General features: G+C 33.9%; 1 protein-coding gene across 1 annotated transcript; it reads left to right on the top strand.

Moving 5' to 3' along the window:
* The first annotated feature begins 223 nt into the window (after positions 1-223).
* LOC107903938 (phosphate transporter PHO1 homolog 3) lies at positions 224-5,115 on the top strand. Its single transcript, XM_016830163.2, is given in 9 exon segments — positions 224-539; positions 542-811; positions 894-1,230; positions 1,309-1,559; positions 2,614-2,734; positions 2,826-3,084; positions 3,179-3,757; positions 3,867-4,000; positions 4,694-5,115. Coding segments are annotated over 9 exon segments (2,367 nt in total). The 3' UTR covers positions 4,794-5,115.
* Positions 5,116-11,178: the final 6,063 nt, after the last annotated feature.

The raw sequence follows: 11,178 nt of genomic DNA, 5'->3' as shown, positions 1-11,178 counted from the left end.
AAGGTATTCACACCTTTTCCTCCAATATATTGGATATTTTCGACCCGTCCCTTTCGTTTCCCTTCCCACAAATACCATATTATTTAAGCTTTACACCTAATGAACGCTGCTTCTCTCATCAACTTGGCCCTTTAATTCTTAACTCAACTTGCTCTGCGGGTTTCTAAGAGGCTTACAAAAGCTGTTAGCATTACAGTGTTTTATCTGTATTGACAAGGCGAAGATGAAGTTCGGGAAGGAATTCGCGTCGCAGATGGTGCCGGAATGGCAAGATGCGTACATGGATTACGAATACTTGAAGACCCTTTTAAAAAAAATCCAAAGTTTCAAGCATAGGACGAAGCCACCGTCTACTGGCTTAAAACGAAAACTTACACTTTATAGAGCTTTCAGTGGGCTAACGCAGAAGAACCACCACAACCCCACCAGCCCTTCTTCTGCATCACCCGATATCGAAAGCCAACCCATTCTGGTAAACTCCGTCCAACGGAACGGTTCTGAAAGTTACGAAACCACGTTCCTTATGTCGTCGGATGAGGGGGAGAGTATGAGCTGGTTTACTTTAGAAGGCTTGATGATGAGCTGAACAAAGTGAACAAATTTTATAAGGATAAGGTGGAGGAAGTGATGAAAGAAGCAAATGTTTTGAACAAACAAATGGATGCTTTGATTGCTTTTAGGATCAAAGTTGAGAATCCCCCGGTGAATTTCGATAGGTCCGTCGAGATGACTCGTCTTGCTTCCGACATTGCTGTTTCCACTGCATCACTGTCGGTTCCTACTACTCCATCTGCGGGTAGATCAAAGAGCAGTAAGCTACAACTTACAATTATATTTATATCAAGAGTTATCATAAAAATAATTAATTCAACTTCAACCTGTTTGATGTGCAGAAAGAGCTGCTCACTTGGAAGCCATTGAAGAAAGCACCCATGGACAAACTGATGATGATGATAAAGATGATGAGAAAGAGATGGAAACTCCAGTTCAGGAGCCGAAACCGCCGAAACCCAAAATCAAGGGGGTGAAGCCTGCACCACTAGAAGTACTAGACCGGGTGAAGATGAACAACACTCTCGAAACTCCTCGGTCCACCATTAAAGGTCTTCTGCAGGTTCCAAAACAGGCGGAGATGAGTTTCAGTAGGGAAAATCTAAGAAAAGTTGAAGATCAACTCAAGCGGGCTTTCGTTGAATTTTACCAAAAGCTTCGCCTGCTTAAAAGTTACAGGTACATAACTGGCCAGGCTTAGTTTATTTCATCGTTTGGTCTTATTACTCAGTTTTTGTTTTTCCTGGAACTCAACAGCTTTTTGAATACCTTGGCATTCTCCAAAATCATGAAGAAGTATGATAAGATCACATCGAGAAGTGCATCGAGATCTTACATGAAAATGGTGGATAACTCCAACCTTGGTAGCTCTGATGATGTTACAAAGCTGCTGGAGAGAGTTGAAGCCACATTCATCAAGCATTTTTCCAATGCCAATCGTACTAAAGGGATGAATATCTTAAGACCCAAAGCCAAAAGAGAAAGGCATAGGGTAACTTTTTCAACTGGTAAGATTTCTGTTGTTGAAAGTGGCTTTTTTTATAAAGATAATATAAAAAGTTAATTAATTATAAAAATGGGATGGGAGAAAATTATTTACAAAATTTTTTTGTTAATTTGAACTAAAAAAAAGTCTACTACGAAAACAAACAGCTAAATTAAAAAAAGAAACTTGTCACTAATAGATCTTAGCAAGTCTTTGACATATATTTTTAAAAAAAATACACTGGTATCACATGAGATAATGGGGATACCAATAAATTTTATTTAAAAACCGTCATTATTAACTAGTAATTGACTGAAAAATTAAGTGAATAACTCATTTTCATAAATATTTTTTATTTTTTATAAAAAAAAGGGGTTGAAAATTGATGTTGTAAACTATGATTTTCTTTTTTCTTCACACACGATTTCCGCTCTAAACTATACACCTTTTTCCATTTTAGTATTTAATTTTTTCCCCTATTTTATTACCTAAATTTTCTCTGTTATCAACTGTTGACTGACGATGTCAACATTGACCTGCGTTGACTGAAAAATTATAAAACATGTACGAATTATTTAAAACTGTAAAAATATTTTAAAATTATGAAAAATTATTAGAAATTATAAAAAAATGGATTTTCCCAACATTTTAAATAATTTTACAATTTTAAGAATCTTTCAAGTCTTTCTTAATTTTCACGATTTTTGTAATAAATTTTATTTTATTTTATAATTTTTTATCTGATCAAAGCAGATCAACGATGAGTGGTTGATACATATACGTTTTGATTGGTTGAAGGTTTTTCAAACACCATTAGCTTTAGAGGCAAAAAAAAAAAAAACCAAACAATAATCTAAGTACCAAAATGAACAAAAAAGAGTTTAAATATCAATTTGGAAAACAAGTAAAGTTCAAGAGCCAAATCCTAAATAAAACTTTTTTGGAAAGAAATTTTAGTGTACTACTAATATATAATTTTACACACTCAACTGGATGCATTTTAAAAAAATTTACAGGACATTGAGAGAATCCTTTGTTAATATATTCCCTGATTACGTCTTTCTAAAAAAATTCAGGTTTTCTGGCTGGTTGCATGGCCTCCCTTCTTCTAGCCCTTATAATGATCATTCGGCTCCGTAGAATCATGGATAGTAGAGGGAGGACTATATATATGGAAACCATGTTTCCCCTTTATAGGTACTTCCAACTCTTTCTTCTTACCAAAATACATGCATGTTAAAAACAATTACTTGAAGAAATTAACAAGTTGTAATTATCCGGGTTACAGTTTGTTCGGATTCATTGTTCTACACATGCTGATGTATGCAATCGACATTTTCTACTGGAGAAAGTACCGAGTGAATTACGCCTTCATATTCGGTTTCAAGCCCGGAACCGAATTAGGCTACCGAGAAGTTCTTCTTCTGAGCTTCGGCCTTGGAACATTAGCATTAGCTGCTGTGCTCTGCAACCTTGACATGGAGATGGATCCCAAAACAAAAGACTATAAAGCTTTCACCGAGCTTCTTCCCCTACTCTTGGTCCTGGTAATTAAAAAAAAAAAATCACTCGATAATCAATATATATACACTCAACATTTTGGTCCCATTGATCATCAAGCAACACCGTATGTTCTTGCAGGTTGTACTTATCATCCTGTTCCTGCCATTCAAAATCTTGTATCGAACGAATCGTTTCTTCTTCCTTACATGCTTGTTTCACAGTATCTGCGCTCCACTATACAAGGTCACACTGCCTGATTTCTTCTTAGCTGATCAATTAACTAGCCAGGTACAAGCCATTAGGAGCTTGGAGTTCTATGTTTGCTACTACGGATGGGGAGATTTTAAACACAGGGAAAACAAGTGCAGAGACAGTAATGTGTTTGCGACTTTCTACTTCATCGTGGCGGTGCTTCCCTACATGGCTCGCCTCCTCCAGTGCCTACGCCGCCTGTTCGAGGAGAGAGATCCGGTCCAAGGATACAACGGACTCAAATATTTCCTCACCATCGTAGCCGTTTGCCTGAGAACGGCTTACTACGTTAACACGGGGATTGGATGGAGAGTAATAGTTGGGATAGTGTCGGCCATTGCAGCAATATTTTGTACGTACTGGGACTTCGTGTATGACTGGGGGCTACTAAACCGACAATCCAAGAACCCTTGGTTGAGAGACAAACTCCTTGTTCCTCACAAGTATATATATTTTGGAGCCATGGTGAGTTTATCCGAGTTAACATACATTAGTTTGTCTGAGTAACATAGGATATGGTCATCATCCCACCACGAATAGCTAATCAGCTCTTAACAAATTACTTGAATTTCAGGGTTTGAATGTGGTGCTGAGATTTGCGTGGCTCCAAACTGTGTTGAATTTCAAGTTTGATTTGCATCGAGAAACGCTGGCTACTCTTGTCGCCAGTCTTGAGATCATTCGTCGTGGCGTATGGAATTTCTTCAGGTAATCCACACTATGTAATGCTCGTATTATGATTGAGTACCTCTACTATGCTAAAATTAAGAGTTCAGTCCCTATAATTTAGCATAATTTGACCCTCCAACTCTCATAATAAATAATATAATTATAAACACAATTATCAATTTCAGTTAAAAGGAGAGAGATCGGTAAAAGTATCATGGAGGCCCCTGTATTATGAGTTAGATTGCATTTTATCCCTTTACCAAAAGAAATAAGCAAATTAATCCATATACATTGGTTTGAAGAGCAAATTGGTCATTCTGTTAAAAATTTCATCCATTTCTGCTATTAAAAATTAGTCTTTGTATATCAGCATGAGGTACATGTGGCATGTGGCACGTTGCATGTCATTGTCTTATTATTCCGTCAACCACATTAGTTTTTAACAGTACAAATGGATGAAATTTTTAATAGAAATGACTAATTTGCTATTTAATATAATATAATGGACTAATTTGCTCAATTTTTGTGTTGAGGAGGCAAAGTGCAATCTAATTCTTAGTACGGAGACTTTCATAATACTTTTACCGAGAAAGATCAAATTATGTCAACTTGAAATTTAAATTATTGCATAGTAAATAGGCCAAAATCAAAATCTGAGCCATAAATATCCATTTAAAAGTAGTTCAATTAATCTTTTATGACGCTTCCTTGATACGAATTCGACTGCATCAGGTTGGAAAATGAGCATTTGAACAATGTTGGGAAGTACCGAGCATTCAAGTCCGTACCGTTGCCGTTCAATTATGACGAGGGCGATGACAAAGATGATTGAGTTTGTTTTGCTCACCAACTCGGCCGTGACGCTGCATAGATGGGCCTCGGCTTTAATCTGCTATTCATTAAACTAAAAACCCAATGAAAGCAAGATTTGGATGATTTGACACAGACTTGGGGGAATTGGCTGAACTAGGAAGTATGATGTTTTATTAGAGCTAATAGTTTGGCCAATTCTTTGCTTTTTGTTTTGGTTTGTTTCAAAATCCATGGCTAACATGGAAAATATATACTAATAGTTATAAGTGGTTTATGAAGAATGACATTTGTAAATGAGGTCAATTTAATGAAGCACACCATAAATATAACCTTATTTAAAAGATACTAAACTTTATCTATATTTATATTAATTGTCATTCCACCGATTTCCATCACTTAATTGTTGACACATACAGTATGTGCTAATATAATTATTACTTATGTTGATATCATGTATTTATAGTATAATTTCCATTTTGTTTTCTTACTTAATGGAAAAATTACACTTTAAATACCTTAATTTTTTAGTTCTAAATATCAATATATTCTAAAAGTTATTTTTACATAAAATAATTAATTGCTTCTCTACCATTTTTCTTGTAACACCCTTAACCCGTATCCGATGCCAGAACAGGATTACGGAGCATTACTGGACCTACAGATCAAACAAATAAACATTTCACTTCATATCACATTCAAGTCAAAACCTTTTAAATGCAATCATCTCGTCCCTAATATGAGCCCTCGAGGCCCAAAACAAACATTAAAAACAAGTTGGGACTAAATCGGGTACTTAAATAATTTTTCGAAAAACAATAAAAATTTTCAAAGGTGCAAGGGACACCCGTGTGTCTCACACGGTCAAGAGACACGCTCGTGTTTCAGACCGTGTGGGCATTTGAAAAGGAAACACATGGCCGTGTCCTAGCCCGTATCTGCATCCATATAACTCACTGACTTGGGTCACATGACCAAGCCACATGCCCGTATACCAGGTTGTGTTAAAAATGAAGGGCATACTGACTTGTGACATACGGCTAAGCTACACGCCCGTGTGCTAGGCCGTGTGAAAAATGATGGGTATACTGACTTGTGTCACATGGCCAAGCCACACGCCCATGTGCTAGGCCGTGTGAGGCTACTAACTTGTGTTTTTAAAAGTTACAGGGGACACACGGCCATGTCACCTGGCCGTGTGTCATACATGGCTGAGACACATGCCCGTGTCTCTGCCCGTGTGGACAAAATAGGTCACTTTCCAAGCCATATTTCTCACCCAAAATTGTACCAACCTAAACATAACCATTTGCACAAGACCATGACATAAATAGACATTCAAAACCAACCAAAATCAAGTTTAAAACATGCAATAATATCACATACAACCATAATGTACATAGGCACCTCAATTGTCCATTTAAAAACGTGCCAATTATGTCTCCAAAACCTACCTAACAGGTCAAACACCTATATGCATATGTGTACTAAAGCTTAACATGTATACCACTTATCAAGCTCAATTATTTAGTACCCAAAATATCAATTCACAAACTAGACATTCACATGGCAACCATACACCACATATAATAAGACCATTTACATATTTACATAACAAAAAATATATCCACAAAACAGGCCAATTCAAATAGCTAAAACACAGCAAAACATATAGGCTACCATTAGCCAAAATGACCTATACATGCCATTAAAACCAAAATATATAACCAAAAGTACCAAAATAAGCGATTGATAGTGTGATGCAATCTCCTACAACTTCCAATTTTATCGAGCTTCTGAACAACTATAAAACACGAAAAATAACACAGAGTAAGCATTTAAGCTCAACAAGTTCATAATTCAAAAATAAATCTTACCACTTCAATTTGTAAGCATAATCCATTTAAGTCAATCCAACATGTCTTGACCTTAGTCTAAACAACATTAGCCTCTCAATTTTAATTATCACATAAACTAGCAAATCATCTCAAAACATCATAGCATAAGTACACACTACATAAGTGCCTTCACATTTTGAAGCATGTGGCTAAGCATATTTCAATCATCCAATAACTCATACCTTTCCATGCTTTCATAGCAATTCTAATTGAATCAATTGCTGATCTTTCCTTTTTCTCATACCCGTTGAACCACTAGAATAATATCGGATACATGGGAATCTCGCACACTATGTGCCAACATGTAATCAAAACCTCTACTATCTCATATCTCATATCTCATATCAATGCTCTCTCTTAAGCCATGACTGGGTCTGCTCATACAAGCTGTCAGTCAAGACGTAGCTACACGGTGCTGCTCACACAAGTTGTCAAGTAACCGCAACACATGCCGAAAACCCAACTACCGGTAGGACGTACGAGACCAGCACCCAAAACACGGTAACCCCTAATGACATGTCATTTGTATCCTATATATTCATAAGGTTCAAATGGGACCCGAAAGTCGCCGAAACTTTGTTGGATATTTTCGTGGAGTCGTATTATCAAGAATATAATAATACAACATTTAAATTAAATATAATTTAATGCTTATTGAACATACGAACTTACCTCAAACTCGTATGGAGAAAAACGACAGATTAGTCCAACACTTTATGTTTTCCCCGTTCTAAATCCGTACGTTGCTTTTCTTGATCTATATAATCAAATTTAACTAATTCAAACCTCATTCTATCCAATTTAATCCAAAAATCATGTTTTGGAAAAATTACCATTTTGCCCTTATACTTTTGATTTCATTACAGTTTAGTCCCTAGGCTCGAAAAATAAAATTCATGCAATTTCCTGCTTACCCAAGCCAAGTCGAATTTTGTACATGCTTATAGCAGCTAATACATTTCACAATTTCACACTTTTACCATGAATATTTCACAATTTTCAATTTAATCCCTAATTGACAAATTTATCAAAAATCACTTAACAAAAGTTGTTTATCTAACAACAAGAATTCATTTTCTTCCATCAAACTTCACAAACAACTAAAATGCACTCATGGTAAAACCCTAGACATTCAATCATTTTGAAAATTAGTCTTCAGGCTAGCTAGGTTAAGCTATAATGATCCCGAAAATATAAAAATCATTAAAAACGAGACAAAAACGCACCTACATGCACAAGAGAGAGATGGCCAAATGTTGAAGGTCTCCAATGGCTTTCTAAGCCTTCAATTTTTTTGGGCGAAGGAAATAAGAAAAAGATGATAGCTTTGGCTTTGTTTTATTTATTTTTATCATTTATTTACCTAATTACCAAATTACCCTTACCTAACTTTAAAAATAACAAAATTGCCAAGCCATGCACATCCACTATCACCTTTAATGGTCTAATTACCATATAAGGACCTCCACTTTAAAGTTCTATAGCTATTTAATACCTTTAGCTAATAGAACACAACTTTCGCACCTTACGCGATTTAGTCCTTTTTGTCAAATTGAACATACAAACGGTAAAATTTCTCAATGAAAATTTTATACGATAATACTATCATGTTTTAGATCATAAAATAATATTAAAATAATTTTTTTGACCTTATATTTGTGGTCCTGAAACCACTATTCTAATTTCACTGAAAACGAGCTATCATACTGTTAAAAAATTACAATTTAATCTTCACTAGAGGTGTTTATGGGCTGGGTTGGGTTTAGGCTAAGCTTAAACATTATATTAACACACTTTATACTTGTCCAAGTTTAGTTTGGCCCAGATATGACCTAAAATTTTGCCCAAGCCTATCTATATTTGTAAATGGCTAACCCAAACCCGTTTTAGTTTCACGCATATTATTTTTTTAATTTTAAAAATATTTATATTATCTTTAATTTAATATTTACTAATTTTATATATTTTTTCATTTATTAATATATATAGGCATGTTAATTTTTTTAAATATTTACATTATAGTATTATATTGTAGATTAAAATTTTGTGTTATAAATTACACAATATATAAAAAAAAACATATGCAATATATTTAACATAGAAAATGATTGGGTTGGGCCTTCAATGTTCGATCCCAAGCCTGTCTATATTTTAAATAGGCCTAATTTTTTTTATTAAATCCCATTTTCTGAGTCTTATATTTTTTTTATCCAAGTTCACCCAAATTTTAGACAGACTTTTGGACTTGGATGAATAACCCGACTCGTGAATAGATGTAGGCCCAGTTTAGCATTACTTCTTAGAAGCACTTTTGGGACAAAAAAATACTTTTGAGATAAAAAACATTGCTAAATAATATGCTTTTGAGCTTTTCAAAAGTGCTTTTAGGACAAAAAATGCTTTCCAAAAACACTTTTTTTTGCCAAAAGTATAAGCAGAAAATTTAGTTTTTATTCTAAAGTGTTTTTTAGCCCAAAAGTACTTTTGAAAACCAATGCTAAACTGGCTCGTAGTCCTTACCAATAATTCACTTTTCATATTTCCCCTTCCTGATACCTAATTTATTATTGACTTGGAAATTTTTGGGTAGTTGTCACCTTAACTGTCATCTATCCTTGAAGGTAAAAAGAAAAAGGGAGAAATTAAAAAAGTTAAGATTTAAGTGACAACAGGCAACTTGAGCTCCAAGATGCAATGTCTGGTTTTTTTGTAAGCTCAAGTTTTCTTTTGCTTTCATTAGGCATATAAATTTTTATATATTAACTTTATTTTTTAATATCTCATAATTAATTATGAATTATTTACTAGAGTATTTACACATATTTGACTCATACTTTATTTAATAATTGAAGCCTAATGAGCCTTAACCAAATTAGATCACGTTTAATTTGAACTAACCTTATATGATAGTAAATAATAACATGTAATTATTCTTATTATATATGTGATGTTCATATTTTCCAAGAATCTCCCACTTGGACCACATATATACTAATTACTTATAATTACATGTCTTATATAAATTTATGAGCTCAGTACTTTCTTATCATATCCAAAAGATATTTCAAGCAATCTCATCCAATAATTATATTAACATAAAACCAAGACAACTTTCATTACATATATCACAGCTAAATCCATCCTTGATCACATATATTAGCAACCAAGTGGCACATATTAAGTATGGATATGTAGCATAGAAATTACATGCAATGTGATTAAACATGTTTATTTCCATCAGACCCTCTTTAAACATTAGTGAGATCAAACCTTACCAAAATTAAAGTGTGAATAAACCAAATAAACCTTATTTCTGCAGAAAATAACCTTAATATTCGTAAACTGAAATAACTGAAAATGTGTCTATAATATAAAATCATTTAAATTACAAACTCCCATTAAAATTGAATATCCTGAAATGACATTACACCGATATGATTAATGTGCTTATAAAAACCTTGGATGGTAGTCCCTTAGTAAGCGGATTCGCAATTATGAAGTTTATCCCAATATGCTTTATGGACACTTGACCACCCTAAACTCTTAATTTAACAACAAAAAATTTGAAGTCTATGTGTTTTGACTTTGATGTGCTCCTATTGTTATTAGAATAAATGACTGCAATTTTTTGTCACAATTTGCACTTTAGTGACAATTTTGCATCCATATTCCATAAAAATCGGAGTATGTATACATGACAATCTCTAACTTATCAAACCTTTGATATGTGAGCATTTAATGTTTTGTTTTCTAAAGATAATGTATAAATTTTTTTGGTTGCTTTCCAATGATCCATACCCGAATTGTCAAATATTTTCACAACATCCCAAAAATGTATGCAATATCCAAACGCATACAAAACCTAAACATACATTAGACTTCCCACTATTGAAATGTAATGAATTTTATGCATTTTTCTAATATCAAATTATTCTTAATTTAACTTATTACTGGCAAGCAGTATATCATTAACATTGTCACATCCTGAAAATCAGGTTAGAAGAAATTGGGTAAGTGAAACTAATAGTGGTCACGCCCTGTATTGAATTAAGGTTGAGAAAATTATGACAAATAATCTAATTTGGTTTAGTGGTTATGTGATATGTATGTATGTGAGAGGTCTTAAGTTCAAATCCTAGCCCTGGAAGTTTGTTAAATTTTTTTAGCTCAATTCCTATCCCTAATGTTGACTTAAATTTTATTTATGTGCAAGTTATGAAAGAATGAGTCTAACACCCCTAACCTGTAACCTTCATTGAATTAGGGTTACAGAGTATTGTCGTACAATCGAAACATTTAACATGCATTTCACATATATAATCATAAAAATATTATACCCCAATCATTCACATGCATATCGTCCCTAGATCAAACATTCGAGGCCCTAAAAATACCTTAGAAACAATTCAGGACCAATTTGAAATCGTTTGAAAAATTTAAGAAAAATTTACAAAATTTTGACTATCGGGGTCACATAGCCGTGTGCCTCACACGGCTGAGACACACGCC

The sequence above is a fragment of the Gossypium hirsutum genome, chromosome D05, assembly GCF_007990345.1.
Source record: "Gossypium hirsutum isolate 1008001.06 chromosome D05, Gossypium_hirsutum_v2.1, whole genome shotgun sequence".
Classification (NCBI taxonomy): Eukaryota; Viridiplantae; Streptophyta; class Magnoliopsida; order Malvales; family Malvaceae; genus Gossypium; species Gossypium hirsutum.
The sequence above is the reverse complement of the archived record's forward strand: the minus strand, read 5'-3'. Positions and strand labels throughout refer to the sequence as shown.